Source organism: Piliocolobus tephrosceles, chromosome 1 (genome assembly GCF_002776525.5).
Source record: "Piliocolobus tephrosceles isolate RC106 chromosome 1, ASM277652v3, whole genome shotgun sequence".
Taxonomy (NCBI): Eukaryota; Metazoa; Chordata; class Mammalia; order Primates; family Cercopithecidae; genus Piliocolobus; species Piliocolobus tephrosceles.
Window position 1 is genome coordinate 24618127 of NC_045434.1, and position 18632 is coordinate 24636758.

An 18632-nucleotide genomic window follows, 5' to 3' on the forward strand; every position below is an offset into this window, starting at 1 on the left:
ACATTTATACAAAAATCATCAAGAATCTTCATGGCGAGTAAAATGTTTTTAAATAGTTTGAGGTCACCTTGATAGTCATTCCACTACCCATTTCTCAGTCTCTTCAGCAAAATTTCCTTTCACTTATAGCTAGCTACCTGACCATCCTACACTAAATAAGCAGATAATTTAATCTTCCAACTTTTTGAATTTGTGTGTTCTTTTACGTACACATGTTCGCTGACTGGAACAGAAGGAGGCAGGGGGTATATATGAGCAAGTATGGTTTATTATGGACAAATGGTAGAAAAATGTTACTAATATCCATAGCTAAGTTCCTTAAGTCATGTAGAGAGACTGTTATTACGTTTGCTTTATTTTTCTATTGAATCAAGCACTAGCTACCAGTTGCAGTTAGTTTTATTGTGCCTTCCAAATGCACAGTTAGCTCTGCTTTATCAATAACCAAATAATAAACTAGGTCCCAATGGTCATGTCCACATCTAGATTGTTCAGGTGATCAGGAACTCTTTTATTTGTGTGCTTTAGCTTTTAGTTCTTGGTTATATCTATAAAGAAAACAGAAAGAAAAATAGTCATCAATAATAATAGATAAACTTATGGTAAGGAGAGAATGGAAAGCATACTCCATTTCTTCTTTGTTGGTGGTCAAGTAGCTATACAGTTGTAAACAGAATCTTCCTGGGGCGCTTATAGGTAGAAACAGGCAGAAGGTAAAGGATTCAAAAAGTTCATTTGCATCTGGATTTTGTTTCAGATAATAAGATGACAACTGCCAAAAACTTCTTTTTTTTTGAGACGGCGTCTCGCTCTGTCGCCAGGCTGAAGTGCAGTGGCGGGATCTCGGCTCACTGCAAGCTCTGCATCTGGGGTTCGTGCCATTCTCCTGCCTCAGCCTCCTGAGTAGCTGGGACTACAGGCACCCGCCACCACTCCTGGCTAATTTTTTGTATTTTTAGTAGAGACAGGGTTTCACTGTGTTAGCCAGGATGGTCTTGATCTCCTGACCTCGTGATCTGCCTGCCTCAGCCTCCCAAAGTGCTGGGATTACAGGCGTGAGCCACTGTGCCTGGCCTGCCAAAAACTTTTAACAGTTTAGCTGACATATAGTTTCCTATGCAAAAGTATTATTTTAATAAATATTCTCATTCTAGAATTCTACAAGAGTGTGACAAACATGTGAACATATGTATAAAGTTTAGTAAAATGTGGTCATCTAGAATTTTTAAATTTATACTCACAAAGCACCTTTCCTAAGAATAAGATCAACAGGTAAAGTAAAATATACTAATCACTAAAGTAAAATATCACTAAAGTAAAATATACTTCTAACCACTAAGGTAAAATATACTTCTGTGATGCAGGCAGGCTATTGGGTTAACAGCCTGTAAACACTTAAATTCACTAATGCTAAGGACCATTTCCTCAATTCTCAATCCAAAGAAGTAACCACAGAGTCAGTCTTTCCTTCCCTTCTACCATTCCTTGGGCTTCATTTACTATTCCTCCCAGCTTATAATGGAATGGAGAATAGTATAAGTACAAGAAGGATACTTATTCCATGAAGCCAACCATACCTCCTAGGTTTCTCAAAAGATCCTGATTTCAAATATTTGATCATAATGTCATTATCATAAGTCACCGACAATATTAACTACTGAGTAAATAGTTTAAAAATTTCCAGTGCTCATGGAACACTTTCCAATCAAAGCAAAGACCTCACTCTAAATATCATTTCCAATACTACATAATACATTTAAGTTCCAATGTACTATATACAATTGAAAGTGATAAAAGGTTTACATAAGAAATTAATAAATCATAAACTGTATATATTGTCTTAATAAAAGAGATTATGTGAAATGGTTAACCATCTAAATGATGCACAGTTAAATCTAAAAACAAGGTAACATACTGCTTAACTGATTTTAGCCAGTTAACTGGTAAACTTATTTGTAAACCCCTAGACTTTTCTAGAAATGTTAAATTTCTACTTTAGGTACTTCTTGTCTTAGCATTATATATGAATCTTTAAAAAAAAAAAATTAGTGCCACCTGAGTAGCTTTTGAAACAGTTTTAAAAATATCTCTGGTAGGCTTACCTCCAAATACGAAAAAGCTGAGAGGCTCCTGCTGTCCCCACAAAGAAATTAACAGCAAACAGACTCCAATTTTTTGGAATAATTACAAGTGAGTACCTTGACCAAATAAACCCTGTTGAAACAAAATGTTACTTTAAAAAGCATACATACTGCTGCAATAACTTCAGTGAATACTTAATATTGAGTAAAGTAATTACAACAATAATGTAGGATGAGGGACAAAGAAATGCTATATTCTGAATTTTCAATAATGTTTCTGTAGCTTAGAGTCACAGAAAATACTCAATTCTTACATGAAAGAGGAATCTTTAGAGTAAAGTGACTATTAACTATAATTTTCTTCCCACTTTTGCTCATGGCAAAAACCTGAAAAACAAAAGCCCATTCAGATACTTATTCTTCCTCTGACTCTCCCATCCATAATTAATAACTTCCTAGACATAATACTGTTAATTCCTTTGTGTGCGGGTGTATTTCAAACACTAAGCCACTAAACAAACTGATACAAAACAAAACAAAAATCATTTATGTTCTATAAGGAACACAGAAGATATTTATTTAATTTACCTGTAGCCATCAAAACAGCAGATTGAGCTGTGCTAAGTTTTTCTGCAGGTCTGGCCATATCAGCCAATCCAGCACACACCAACCCCTACAGATTAACACATAGAAAGGAAAAAAGTATGAGTGTGGAGTAATAGTTTTAACTTTAAATTAAGCACAAAACATTTTTGAGATTTCCATAAGTTAGCAGCTATAAGTTTAGTATCCATTCATTAAGAAAATGTAGACTACAACAACAAAAAAGCACAATGAATTAACAAACTGCTTTTTGAACTAATTTTACTTTGTTAGGGACACTAAGCAGCCTCATATATCTGAAAGCCAGTAGTACATACATAGATAAGATATATATGTATGCATTATATGCACATATATATTTTGTTTGTTGTCTACTTATTTCACATATGAATTTATATATTCTTTATATATGTCAGGAACCACTAACCACTAGCATGGAAGATACCTGAAAGCTGTTAAGGATATTTGTATGGATTCTTCCTTTGATGTTTTCTGCCAATGTTATTATTTTTAAATTAAATTAAATTTTAGATTCGGGGTACATGTGCAGGTTTGTTACATGGGTATATTGTGTGATGCTGAAGTTTGGGCTTCTAATGAATTATTTTTTAAAAGTATAAGTATCAGAAAACCTGTTATAATTCTAGTTTTTTGGTTAGTTCATATATTATTATTATTATTATTATTATTATTATTATTATTACTATTATTTTTAGACAGAGTCTCGCTCTGTCACCCAGGCTGCAGTGCAATGGTGCGATCTCCGCTCACTGCAACCTCTGCCTCCCAGGTTCAAGCGATTCTCATGCCTCAGCCTCCAAGTAGCTGGGATTACAGGCATGTGCCACTATGCCTGGCTAATTTTTATATTTTTAGTAGAGACGGGGTTTCACCATGTTGCCCAGGCTGGTCTCAAACACCTGATCTCAGGTGATCCGCCCGCCTTGGCCTCCCAAAGTGCTGGGATTACAGGTGTGAGCCAACAGGCCCGGCCTGGCTGTAAGACCACTTTTCTTTAACATCAGCATATATGTGGCCATTTATCTTCGGTGTTTTTAACACTGTCTCTATTGCAATCATGTGTTTTTACTCCCACTAAATGAGCTGTATTTTTACCAAGTCACTATGTTTGTCCCCCAATCTGTTTATGCCAGTTTTACTTGTTAATGTAATTTATATGATTTAATAATTTTTTTTTAAACTAAGCTGGAAATTATATAGGATGCACTACAGTATAATTTATCCAGGATAGAAAATGTGGAGCTCAAAAATCCATACACAAATAAAAGCTTTAGCTTTAAAAAAGACTGATTGTCAAAGAATATATATTTATATTCTTTAGGTTAAAATAAAATATTTAGGGTACACAAGTTTTTTTTTTCTGGATTATCCACTTTGACCTTTATGATTAGTTATGTGGTTTCAACTAAAGTGGTTACGAAGGACTCTACTACAGTTGTATGTTTGAAGGCACACAGTCTAAGAGTCTTAATGTTATAGAACATATGTGGCTTGCAGAAGCAACTGTTATGTGACATGTATAGAATTCTACAGATTAATTATCAAATACTCTGGGATAATAAAACACAGTAAGAGGTACATAAGGTAAGTATCTAATAGAAGTCTCCCGACCAGAGAACAAAACACATAAGTTTCTATTGCTATGCTGTCATCTGGAGACTATGCATGATTTCAGCATGTACTTAAAATAGATGTTCTTAAAGAGACAGATAGTCAAGAAGGCATTTATGAGTATATAATACTGTCAACATCTCACAACAGTAATGAACCAGGTCAAATAAACACCAAAGTTACTGATAAAATCAATAAACTCCTAAACTGTGGTAAATTCGAGGTCAAAGAAGCCCCTAAATTTATTGTGAACAGATGAAATCACTCAAATTTTTTTAATGATTGGATACTTCAGCAATCAATTCCACTATAAAGACATATAATTACTATGTAACTTTAAGTGCAGGTGGTGAAAGAAGGAAATGGTAATGTAACTTCCATTAGTATAGGGGGTTTTAGGATCTTTTCTCAATACGTAGATATGAAAAAAAAAAAAAAAACAAAACTGCTCCCTAGATCTCTGTAAAATACAGTTCCCAAATCACTTATATTCTAATCTTGTCACTTCATAGTTGAGGAGACAAAAATGACAAAGAGACTAAACTTGCCCAAGGCCATAAGATTGAGTCATAACCAATTCTAACTCTAACATTCTCAACCACTTGAATTTACAACTGAGTTTCTGAATTGTTCTAACCATTTTAATAGTACATTTAAGAGAATTACAACAGCCCATCACTCAACAACAACAAAAAACAACTTGATTAAATTAAAAACAGGCAAAGGACTTGAACAAATATTTCTCCAAAGAAAATACACAACTGATGAATAAGTACATTAAGTATATGTTCAGCATGACTAATCATCAGGGAAATGCAAATAAAAACAAGATATCTAACACCTATTAGGTGCCTATCATAAAAACGAAAACAAAAACGCTCCCCCATCAAAAGTTAACAAGTGTTGATGAGGATGTGGAGAAATTAAAACCCTTATGAATTGCTGGTAGAAATGTAAAATAATGTAGTTGCTGAGGAAAACAAAAAATATTAAGCAGAATAATCATATGATCTAGCAATTCAGCTTCTGGGTGTATACTAAGAAGAATTAAAAGTATTGACTTAAAAAGGTATTTGTACATCAATGTTCATGGTAGCATTATTCACAACAAAAATGTGGAAGCAAACCAACTGTCCAATCAACATATAGATGAATAAACAAAATGTAAATACATACAATGGAATGCTATTCAGCCTTAAAAAGAAAGGAAATTCTGACACATGTGACATTAATGTACCTTGTGGACATTATGCTAGGTGAAATAAGCCAACTACAAAAAGACAAATACATTTTGAGTCCATTTACAAGAGGTACTTAGAGTAGTGAAATTCATAGAGACATTAGGTAGAATGGTGGTTGCCAGGGACCGGGAGAAGGAGAATGGGGAATTATGGGTACAGAGTCTTACTTTTACAAGATAAAAAGGGTTCTGGAGACTGGTTAACAATGATGTAAATGTACTTAACACTACTGAACTGTACAGTTTGAAAATGGCTCAGATAGTAAATTTTATGTGTATTTTACCACATTAAAAAAAAAAAAGCCTACAGACCAGTAGTTTTCAAACGTTAGAGGGCATCAGAGAATCATCTGAAGAGGTTATGAAAACACATCTCACTGGACTCCACGTCTAGAGTTTTAGATTTGGTAGGTCTGTGATGGGGCCTAACAAGTTCTCAAATGATGCCACTGCAGGTCCAGAGAGATGACACTGAGAAACACAGTTATAGAACCAAACTGGCCCTTTCAACATAAAATCAATGATTTGCTACAAACAGCCACCACAATTGTTTTTTTTTTCCAGCTCAGTGAGAACTTTAAGAAAGAAAACTCTGGGGAAGAGTAAAAGCACTGGGCTTGGAGTCGGAAGTCCTAGGTTCCGTCATTTACCAAATGCTAATATTTATACCCAAATAAATCCATCTGCTTTTTGAGACTAACTTTCCTTACCTACATTTTGGTGTTAGCACATTCAGTTCTCATACTAAATTAATAATAAAAGTTAACTTGGGGGTTCTAACTAGTTTAATGCTTTACTTAGTAATAAAATTTCAGAATGAAATTTCATGTCCCTATGGTACACAATTTTAAGTTTTTTGATAACAATTATGTTCCCAGAAGGCCTCTTATCTAAAGAGTTCAGAAAAACTAAAGTAGATAGTTGCTTTATGTAGAAAATGGTATGTCTGAGAATATTTGCCATGAAATAATCGAAAGGCATACCGAGAATATTCTAAAGCATATCATTCATAAAAGTTACTTCAAATTAGTAAATTCCTATTAAGGAACTTTTCTTTCAGTAGCTTCTGCAAAAACTCAAGACTTACCCATTTCATAATTGGAGCCCAGAAAAAAACTGTTCTGGGACCTGAAAAAAGAAAAAAAGAAAAGAAAAATTCAGGAATAAACCAAATATCTTATACATGTCTTTTAACAGCTGTCACCAAATTTTAAAAACCAAAAGATTTATCAATCTATTTTTAACCACTTTTACTATGCTTTTTGCATACTTTGTATTTCAGTTAACATTTAGAGAGGTACCACGGTATCACAGTACAGTTGACCCTTGAATAACACAGGTTTGAACTGCACAGGTTCAACGATATACAAAAATTTTTCAGTAAATATACTGCCATATAAAAACATTTTAGGGAACCTTGATTCTAATGTAATTTCATACTAGTTTTACACTCAAGTAACACTCTCATCCCAAGTGAAAATGAACCCAGTGATACCCCATTTTTGTGCATTTTGGCTGAATTACTATAACAAATAGTTGGTTAATCTTAACATTAAGCAGCAAAATTTGAAAAATGTAAAAATGGCAGTTGCTTCCCTGCAACTTTTGCTTAGTATGCAGGTTTTGAAAAGTATCACCAGATAGTGCAAACTACTTGCCTTTAGCCTTAAGTGATAGCAATGCTACACATTCTATCCTCCATAATTTAACATAGTCCTTGATATTTTTATCCTTCTCAAACTAATTCACATTATTCTTACAGCAAATTCATTAATTCAATGTCATGTTAAAATCTACCACAGTACATTTTACATATTTTACTCTAGTTATTTGTAAATCTATGTATCTATCAAGATTATGACTTCCATACACATACATATATACAAATTACCTTTTTTTTTTTTGAGACAGAGTCTCGCTCTGTTGCCCAGGCTGGAGTGCAATGGCACAATCTCGGCTCACTGCAACCTCCACCTCCTGGGTTCAAGTGATTCTCCTGCCTTAGCCTCCCAAGTAGCTGGGATTACAGGCGCCTCCACCATACCCAGCTAATGTTTTTGTATCTTTAATAGAGACAGGGTTTCACACCATGCTGGCCAGGCTGGTCTCAAACTCCTGACCTCGTGATCTGCCCGCCTCAGCCGCCCAAAATGCTTGGATTACAGGCGTGAGCCACCGTGCCTGGCTACAAATAACTTTTAAAGTACTTTAAAATCGTAAGTTGTCTTTATCAGCCTGATACTTAAATATCTGATAAGTCTGGCTTATGCATTTAATAGTTTTAAAATATGCTTGCTGATTTTCTAATTTAATCCTAAAGTCCTACAGCAATCTAAATGTCATTTTCTCATTCTTCAGAGAAGCTGGGTATCATCATTAGAATAATTCTTCAAACACTAGAAAGATCACGGCACAAATCCTGTGGTTCCTTGTGGGCCTAGTCAGCCCATTATAATGTTAAACTTTATCTTCTCACATACATCTGGTATCTAACCATTTTTACATTTTCTTGTGTACGTTTGAATTTTCCGTATTTTAAGTTGTAGAATAAATCTAGAAACAGTGCTGAAACAGCTGGTGAGAGAATTTAAACTATAAAGGAGTTCTAAATTTTGATGTTCTTATAGCTGAGTGAAAAACCTATCTATATTCAGTTTCTGTTATCCAGTTCTCTAAACAGCATTGTTCTGGGCACAGCCACCATACATATAGAACTCTAGCCACATCCTTTTTTCTCTACAAGATATAAAATAATTTAGTTTCTTCTTTGGTTAAGATTAGGCTGGAATTTGAAAAGAAATTTTTACGAAGGGAAAAAGGGGAATATAAAAGAAAACATGAAGCCATTGAGTTTCCGAATATATAATCCTAATTTAACTAAATCTTAGCCCAGGTCAGCGGTTCTTAACCAGGAGTGTCCCCGCCAGGGGAATTTTTAGTTGCCCAACTGTGGTGCTCCAATTGCTGCAGATGCTGCTGCTGACGCTGCTGCTGCCATCTCGTGGGTAGAGGCCTGGGATGCTGTTAAACATCCTCCAATGTACAGGACAGCTGCTCCAAGAAAGCAGAAGGTTAAGAAATCCTGGCCTAGGCCAACTGATAAGCTGGGCAAACATTCAACCAGTTTCATGCTATTTTATGGATCTTCAGTTTATGCTGTCCCTTCTCAATATCCTGCTTAGTCTTTACCTAACTCCTATCCATCAGAAACTCATCTCAGGTTGCATCTCCTCAAGGAAGCCTTAAAAAAACAAACAAAAAAACTACAAATTAGGCTAAATGCTCCTTCTCTTAACTACCAAAGCAGCCTGTATATTCTTCTATCATTTTCTGTTAAAATGATTATTTATGCATCTGTCACATTAACCCGAAGACAAGGTCCGTTTCTTAACTTCCTTGACAAATAAGTATGTGCCAACAGAACTGAATTGGATTCACCATGTTCAGGATAGACGCTAATCAAGATATTCAAACTTTGTGTCTGACCCAGAATTTGCCTCAACACTGCTTCATCCTCAAGGCTGGAATTTGCTGTTTACTCATCTCTAGGGACATTAGGTTCCCTTTATGCCAAGGATATATTAGATTTCACTTATTAGTTACTCTACTCTTAGACCACGGCTTTCTTCCCCTGAGTCTGATAACATAATGCACTAATCCTATAAAACAGTCTTTTCAAACTCTCTGGAAATTTAGGGTGAGATTCCGGGATTCCTATCATTACACCTGGTTCATTTTTCTTTGTCACACACAGTGTCTCTCGCTCATATGCATTATCAATTACTAAGTTTAATTTTTATCCTGGCATGGAGTTTCATCAGTCAAGAGTCAGTCAGTGTATTGTTTTAGTCTCTCACTGAATGGGTGTTCATTTTTACTTTGAACTCTTCAGTAGACTTTTCTTGTTCTATTTCAAAGCTGGACTTTCTCTTGTCACCCCAAAACTGTTTTCTGAGAAAAGCCTCTAGATTCTGGTTCCAAGCTTAAATGGTTGATCCTTTGGGGTTAATGAAGTCAGTCTTTTCAGTAAGTCTGCCTGGTAACTAATTTACTAAACTGCCCGGGGCTAGGTAATAGTTTTACAATATTAACAGCACGCCCTTCCCCACCAAACCAAACAAGAACTGAAAAAACTTCAAACATCAAATTATGGTTGCTAGAACCTGGACCAAGAGAGGTATTTTAGTGAGTGAATAATTTTAAACTATGAAAACAAGCTCTAATTTCAGTTTAATAACTGCTATGTACTAAACAGAAAAATAGCAGTAGCAAATACATAAGACCTTCTAAATTGCTAATTTTTCTGAGATACTAGAAGATGTGGACAAGTGACAAAAAAATCAGAGTCTAATATCTACAAATGCGAACAGTGTTTTCTTAACTGTTAAAAAAAGAAAAAATGGTCACACAATGGGTTAACAAAATTTTAAAGAAAACTTAACCCTTTCATTTTAACGCTAATTAGCATTCAATTAACATTTCTTAGCTTTTTTTCTGTAAGAGTAAATAAGTCAAATAAAGCTAGACAAGTACATTTAGACATATATAAATCAGATACAGAGGCTGTCTTCCAGAAAACAGCAATTGATCAACAGTGGATATAGTAGTGAAAAAACATTCCAACTTACTTCAACATTTCTAAACATAAAGTTTTGACAAAACAAAGCACTTAGAAATAGGTATCACTCAAATAGTGACAATACAATGTCACATGTGTCATTCTAGACCTAGAAAACACAGGCTTATGTTCTGTACAATGACACAGCTATTCTCATGGGAGAGCATAAAAATAGATAATTATGACACGTGAAATGATTATAATACCATAATATTAGAATAAGCAGATGTATAAACTAACAGATACCTGGCTAACATCCATTATGATAAATGAAATAACTTGATTAGGTGGAAACTTTGAACTGCTGAAAATATACTGAAGAAAAATCTCCTCATAAGACATTAATTTATAGCCCAAGATGAAGAAAATTGTCCACATCAGACATACTATATATTCTTTTAGAAAAACAATTAACACATTTTCATCTTGTTTCTTAGAACACTACTACTGGATGTTGAAGAAGGCCTCCAATGCTGACAATTTAGAAACATTAAACAAGTATTTAAAATGTCTATACATTTAGGCTGGGCACAGTGGCTCACACCTGTAATCCCAGTACTTTGAGAGGCCAAGGTGGGTGGATCACCTGAGGTGGGGAGTTTAGACCAGCCTGACCAACATGGAGAAACCCTGTCTCTACTAAAAATACAAAATTAGCTGGGTGTGGTGGCGCATGCCTATAATCCCAGTTACTTGGGAAGGCTGAGGCAGGAGAATTGCTTGAACCCGGGAGGCAGAGGTTACAGTAAGCCAAGACTGCACCATTGCGCTCCAGCCTGGGCAACAAGAGCAAAACTCTGTATCAAAAAAAGAAAAAAAAAGTCTATACATTTTAAACTATGAACTATTTTCAAGAATAATGAAAAATACAGACTATAAGTTATTTTGTGTTTTATTGTCTTATTTTTAAAGTGAAACTCAAACTCATGTTTTTAAATTCAAACTTTTCATAGAATTTGAGAAATTCTACAAGTGAACACCATAAGCAAATAATAACAGACAGAAATTTTCAAATTAACAAATTTAGTTGCCTTGAACTTCGATGAACCTATCAATAAACTGACATAAACTTACTTCCTAATTTCCTTATTTGAGAGAAATTACTGTTAATAAAATATTATCTGAATTTTACCCAGAAAGTAGGCCACCTATTGTATATATGATTCCCTCCCTAAGTAAAGACTTACTTTTTGGAATAGAATAGGTAATTTTCACTCTCAAGCACATATACACACTTACAATTACTGAATTGAGGTATTCACTATATCCCTCTGTGAAAAATCAAGTTTCTTACTGAATGCTAAGAGGTCATAAAATCACTAAATTTCCCTACCTCTTCCCATCCCTTTCATGCCACTCCTTTATGATTTGTTACTTTTTAACACCCCTCTTAATTCCTTACATTACACAAGTTTACCTGTTTACTATCATGTGACAAACTAGATACAAATCCTTCCAATATGTAAAGGTTAATCTTTGATGTGGATATTGATGGCTAAAAATCATTCATTTTTATTTGTGCCAAAGCTAGTTCTGATTTAACACTAAGAACATGACTAAGCTACCATTTAGAACCATATAATTTTAATACTTTCCACAATGCCTTGGAAATAGCTCTCACTAAAATAGTACCCAAAACATCATGGGTAGATAATATTTTTAAAAATGTTGACTGAAAATACACTTTGGTTTGAAATTCCAGAGTAAAGAACAGGTAAAGCAACTAAAATAGCCAAGATGCATCTTAGGGATGATACGTTTTAAATTTACTTATTTCTTCAGGTACGAAGAATCAGTTACTTTTAGATTTAGAGAGACTGTTGAAATCATCTACTGTAGGCACTCATAAATCAGGCAAATGAGGCCCAGTAAACAAATTACTTGTTTAAAATAAATAACTCAGCAAGGATAAAAAACCAGATCCCTAAATCATAATCTAATAATAATTATATGACTTTCCCCAATGAAATCTGAGTTTCCCGAAGGTTCTGAATGTAGGAAAAGTCCTAAGAGAATACCAAATTATAGATTATTAGATGGAAAAGACTTTCAGAAAAGTCCAAGCTCCCTCATATTTATAAATGAAAAAGATGAGACACTAACAAGGAAAGTAATTTGTCTTACACTCAGGAAATTTAGGGTGAGTTCTGGATAAAGCAAGGACTAGAACACAGTTTCTTTGATCCCAGTCCTCTTTCTACTATACCATACTGCACTTTAAACATATTTCATTCTCTGTCATAGGCAAAATTAATATTTTTACATGACCTGGAAATGAAAAGCTATTTATAGCTTTTCTTAGGGCTTTTTTCTCCTTTAGCACATCTGCATAAACAGTTCTAATTTCTTAAAATTAGTTTAAAAGCAGGATAGCACAGAAAAAATATGTTAAGTGTTGAACAACTACATCAAGGGTGATATTCCGCTCTGTCACCCAGGCTGGATTGAGTGCAGTGGCGTGATCTTGACTCACTGCAACCTCTGTCTTCCGGGTTCAACCAATTCTCCTGCCTCACCCTCCAGAGTAGCTGGGATTACAATTGCGCACCACCATGCCCAGCTAAATTTTGTATTCTTAGTAGAAATAGGGTTTTACCATGTTGGGCAGTCTGGTCTCGAACTCCTGACTTCAGGTGATCCGCCCGCCTTGGCCTCCCAAAGCACTGGGATTACAGTTGTGAGCCACCGTGCCTGGGTGATATTCCTTTTTATGAACTCTTCTGAGAATACAAACTCTGTGTGGGTGGGTTGTTATTTTATCCACTGATTTATCCCGACTGCCAGAATAGTATCTAATATACAATAGGCCCTCTATAAATATTGAATAATTCAACTTTCTTGGTAGCTGATTGTTTGAAGATATTCTATTTTTCACTAATATTTTACAATTGTATTTGAAATTCTAATTTTACATCTATTTTAGTTATCTCTTTAAATAAAGTTACTGCTTTAAAAAATAATATATGTATATTTAGTGTAAATATTTAAACATATTAAATATACACTTAAGAATATATATGGACATATATTAGTATCTTAGACTGGCATTTAGATTCTTCACTGACAATCTGTGGCAACAAAATAAGTTCTAACAGAGATGCAATTGAAACTATGTAGGTATGTACACTGATTATTGGTCCACATTTGATTTTATTTACATACAATAGAACAATATATATTTGAATGAAGTTGTATTTAACTATCTACTGTAACATCAATTCTCTTAGCACTGAATTTAAAATTTTTATGATACAGATATTTCCTTATAAACACTGATAACACTGGTTCATTTAATTTATTTTTATTTAAAAAGAAATATCTTCTAGGTCTTTAAAATTAAGCCAATTATCTTATCTAGGAAAAACGCAAATATTCTTATTTAGACTTTAAAGTAACTTTTCCCATGAGTCTTCAGAGGGAACCCATGTAATGTTGAGAATGATATTCTCAGCACCAGCACACTAAGCACTGCAACAAGTTTCAGAGAATTATTTTTTCAAAAGCTCTTCCATGTAAGCCAAAATGTAATTCAATAAAAGGAGAGCTACAATGCGTTAAAATGATATGGTTCGGATAGCTGTTTTTGGGACTAACTTCACCAAAGGATAGTTTTTAGACTCTTTAGAGCTGTGGTCTTCCAGCTCCTTTTGAACATATGCCCCATCACTAAAAAACAATTTGAGCATACATCCTCTTTATAAATCGTTTATATATTTATAAATTCTATAGAATTACTGCCCTAATATATTTTTGTATTACAGAATGTACACACGATGAAAAATTTAGATGGATGAAATAACAGTAAATGTTAATACAAGTTCTATGATTTTCTTCTTACATTCCAATGTTTCATTGTGTGCACCCCTTGGGATGACTCACCCCGTTCTGGAACTCACAAATACAAATAAATGACACTCCTCCACTGCTAATTTTTTGTTTTCCTTAATTAAGCGTTTAAGAAAACACTGGGGCCAGGTGTGGTTGCTCACACCTGTAATCCCAGCACTTTGGGAGGCCAAAGCAGGTGGATCACCTGAGGTCAGGAGTTTCAGACCAGCCTGGCCAACATGGGGAAACCCCGTCTCTACTAAAAACACAAAAATTAGCTGGGCATGGTGGCACGCGCCTGTAATCCCAGGTATTCAGGAGGCTAAGGCAGGAGAATCGCTTGAACCCAGCAGGCCAAGGTTGCAGTGAGCCCAGATCACGCTACTGCACTCCAACCTAGGGAACAGAGCAAGACTTTGTCTCAAAAGAAAAGAAAAGAAAAGAAAAAATAACATTGGGCAACATAACTTCAAGGTTATCTCTTTGACAAACACTGGCGTACAGCTATGCAACTGGCTAGTGTGGAGTCACATATTTTATAGTCTGGTGGGGGATAATGCGGGGACTGACATCCTTTTTGTGAGTTGAGGAACTTGACCGGGACACATTTGGCTAGAACTCTATTCCTTCTCTACAGAGGCAGATCATGACATGCCAGCAACAACACATAGGCAAATGGATAATGAGAGCCTGAAAACTCTGGGTCATAGGTCAGAGATGCAATACTGTGACTAAAATATATATCTATACATAAAAACATTCTTTTTTTTTTTTTTCTTTGAGACAGAGTCTCGCTCTCTTGCCAGGCTGGAGTGCAATGGTGCAATCTTGGCTCACTGCAACCTCCGCCTCCTTGTTTCAAGTGATTCTCCCACCTCAGCCTCCCAAGTAGCTGAGATTACAGGCAACTGCCACTATGCCTGGCTAATTTTTGTATTTTAGTAGAGATAGGGTTTCACCATGTTGGTCAGGCTGCTCTCGAACTCCTGACTTCAGGTGATCCGCCCACCTCAGCCTCCCAAAGTGCTGGGATTATAGGCGTGAGCCACCGCACCCCACTAAAAACACATTCTTGTTACCTGTTGAGACATACAGTGTCAGCAATAAAATTAAATCTCAAAAATTTAGAATCAGCAATGTATGATTTCCAACTGTTAAAATTGTAGCATTTCATATCATTTAATAAACCCCTTGTAGTTGAATCTAGGCAAATGTTTCAATGATAATTCAATAACAAATACTGTTAGGCAAAATAGTATGCAAAATCCTTGAATATTCACTCTGGATAACTCTTAAGACAATAATCAGTGTTTCCTTAGATTTTATTCCATACTCATTAGTCAACATATTTTTCAAGTTCCTCCATTTCTATACTGGTGTGCCTCCAACTTGTCGATCATAAATAATTTTGCTGTAATAGATATCCTTACTCTGTACGTTGTTCAAATCTTAGAACTGACAGTTATTGAGAGTCTAAGTGCGAACGCTGTGCTGCATGTTTTGGAGACATTAGATCATCTGATTTTCACAACAATCCTGAAATGATTATATAATTACTCCCATTTTATAGATGAGATAACTAAGGCAGGAATTTAGGGTCAAGGTCACACAGCCAAGACTGAAACGTAGATCTATCTCCCTTCAAAGCCTAGCTCCTTTTACTACACTGAAAAAGGGGGTTAGAATAACTGAATGAATCCAAGGATTTTCAGATGAAATGCACATCCTACAAGTGAAAGGTAATCCCTCTTCATTCTGAAAGCTGACTAGTATTTTAAGCAGTAATTACAGGTGGCTAAAAACTAAAGCCTTGGAAAGGATGAAGATAAGACTACCCTCCAATTTCGTATTATTTTAAGTAGTTTAAAATTACTCTTACTCTGCCATGCCCTTATCCTACAGCTAAAACACAAAGCTTGAGGGTCAGAGTTGACTTCACGTTCAGTTGACTCTGTAAAGCCCATATTATTACCAAAAGCATAGCTCAACCCTCCTTCCTGAAAATCTTATGCCACAAATTATGCCACAAAACACAGCATAATTCCAATAAAACTAAATGTTAAAAGAACTAAACGGCAAATAAACAAAAAGTTTTAAAATCAGTAACAAACTCTCCTTAGTGATCAGTTTCATAATAGGTTCAATGTTGCAGTAAATAATATTAAGGGTTAAACTACAGTATAATCTGGATGTTCAATTCATTCCATTATCAAACTGGAAGTCAGATTTAGTAACCAGTTCAGACCACAGAGAGCTGGTTCATAATCAGATAATGGGAGAACTAGACAACTTTCCTAATGATACCAACTGCAGAATACAGATTTTAACTATGTAGGAGAAAAAAAGCCACTTTTCGGGTAGCACTCTAGTCTTTCAATTTACAACACATTTTCTAGTTTGCCAAGTCTTAGGCTTGAAAGAGACCTCAGAATATATCTGATGTTAGCCACTAGCCAAATAAGTATTATTACAACTCACTTTAGAGAAGAGGTAACAGAATTCTAGATCTTAAGGGATTGGAATGTTTCAGTTTCTTATAGAGTTTTTTTTTTTTTTTTAACCACAAGAACACAAGTTTTCCAGTAGGCCAAGAGAGATGTAACATTTACTGAGCATTTACAAAGAGTCAAGCACATATGTTATCTGTCATTCTCGCAGACCGCATATTACACAACAGAGATCTAGGCTTTTGCTCAAGGTCACAACTATAATAAGTGGTAGAAGAGAATGAAATCCAGGTCTGTCCACACAAAAAGCTCTGGGTAGAGCTTGTTCAACAATTTCATAAATAAGGACAGATTTAAAGAAACACACTGGACCTATGGGATGAGAAATGACACTGACTCAACCCTGGATGAAGTAAAGCATGCAGTTTAGGGGAGGGCTCAGTCCGCAGGCCTCTGCCAGCAGTAGCTGAAGAAAGTGTGACCTTTACTCCAAACCCTACAGCGCGACAAGCCACCCACCCAGCTCTGCCTAGTGTGGGTTAATATGCCACAATTCGAAAAGAGAAAAAGAATGAGTGTTTCATGGTGGCTCCAGACACTTTCGTGGCCGCAGAAGTTGAGAAGGCTCCAATTTGGAGGTCAGGCTTGGGCTGGAGTCGTGCGTAAGGGAGCGGATAGGTGGGGAAGGGCGCTGACTTGAGATACGCTGGCTTAGGAAGAGATGTTGCAGGAGAGAGGGTGAAATGCAGAGGCTAGGAGAGTAAACGGCTTCACCTGAAGGGAAGGAAGGAGTTGGGGTTGTGGGATGCCTCTAGTGGCAGTTGTCAGAGGGCCTCTAAAAGGTCCATTTTAGAGGAAGGGGGAAGGAAGGTCTCGATAAGGAGCCATTCAGGGTACATTACCTGCTGGATGGTTGTACAACGGCCTCAATTTCTCGGGCAGCATCAGCTCCACTTTATCGAGAAGCCGGTGGTAGGTGGCCCGCAGGCCTCGGGCACCGGCGGCCGACATCGCCGCCGAGGGATCGTGAGCAGCCGGGTGGGAGCGTGGCTCTGTTCTCGTCCCTGGCTGACAACGAAGGGGAGCTAGTCACTCTTCCTTCCCACGACGCCTGGCGTCCGTATGTCGCCTGGAGAGCCCTTCCCGCGGCTCTCGCTGCCCGGCTGTGAACCAAAAAGCTGCTGCCCGCGCCCCGCGAAGGTTGAGGGGGCGGAGGCTGCCAACGGCCCGCCCCTGGTCCGCCTCCGCCCCGGCAGGAGAGACGGAGGAGGAGCCTTAGGCAACAGGTGCCAAAATAATCACCTCACCGAGTCCGCCCAGCGCCCTGCTGGCAGCGCGCTTGCGCAGGCCGAGCTGCCCGCCAGGATTGGCCCACCCCGAGGCGCGGGTGGGGTCCAGTGGAAACCTCCTCTTTCTCCCCCCTGCCCTCGAGGCCATGTTGGAGAAGGGAAAGTGAAGCTGCGCCGGCTCTACTGCCCCTTAACTTTGACTAAGCAGACCCGTAGTTAAAATGGGCTTTTCGGGCCTTCAGTGCCTAAAGATGATGCTGCACTATTCTCTTGCTTCTTTTGACTGGAGACTCGTGAGCGAGAGACTACAGAATTGAGTCGCTTGTCTCTCCTCTTTTATCCCTAGCGACTTAAGAATCTGGTTAGAGTGGCCCGAATGCATTCTTCCACGGTGAGGGCAGCCGCGGCACACACCAGCCTCAGTCCCCAAGGTGGTCGTCATCTCGCGAGAAAGGGCTGGCGGGGAGGGTATCCAGGACGAGGAGAGGGAGGAGTCGCCATCTCCTCCGCCTCCGCCTCCTCCTGTTGGAGGGGGGCCGAGGGAGGAGACTGTTGCTGATCTTTGGATGTTCTGGTTAGTCTAAGAAGGAGAGTATGAGGCGAGCTCCGACCCGGGTGCGGCCGGGCTTCGGGGGCCCAGGCGCCGCTGCTGCCACCGCCATCTAACGCTGCGCCCTGGAGGCCCGGCGCGCGGATGGTGCCGGTGCGGCTCGGGTGTTGATCCGGTGTCCCCTCCCCCTCCTCCCCTCCCCCACGCGGTGGTCTCCCCTCCCACCCGGCTCAGGCAGAGCCATGTCTCGGGGTGGCTCCTGCCCACACCTGTTGTGGGACGTGAGGAAAAGGTCCCTCGGGCTGGAGGACCCGTCCCGGCTGCGGAGCCGCTACCTGGGTGAG

The 18632-nt window shown here is 37.6% G+C and overlaps 2 protein-coding genes across 3 annotated transcripts in view; one reads left to right on the top strand and one right to left on the bottom strand.

The window, feature by feature from the left end:
* Positions 1-246: 246 nt before the first annotated feature.
* MPC2 (mitochondrial pyruvate carrier 2) lies at positions 247-17817 on the bottom strand. Its single transcript, XM_023207094.2, has 5 exons — positions 17352-17817; positions 6644-6684; positions 2670-2754; positions 2103-2214; positions 247-548 (listed from the first exon to the last, which is right to left on the bottom strand). The coding sequence occupies exons 1-5, from the start codon at positions 17458-17460 to the stop codon at positions 512-514; spliced, it is 384 nt and encodes a 127-aa protein (XP_023062862.1). The 5' UTR covers positions 17461-17817; the 3' UTR covers positions 247-511.
* A 361-nt stretch (positions 17818-18178) lies between these two features.
* DCAF6 (DDB1 and CUL4 associated factor 6) overlaps positions 18179-18632 on the top strand; it is a 145134-nt gene continuing 144680 nt past the window's right edge. For both annotated transcript variants that reach the window (XM_023207091.1, XM_023207092.1), the window contains exon 1: positions 18179-18627. In XM_023207091.1, coding sequence (XP_023062859.1) covers positions 18531-18627 — 97 coding nt within the window. In that variant the 5' untranslated portion in view covers positions 18179-18530. The remainder of the gene's footprint in view (positions 18628-18632) is intronic.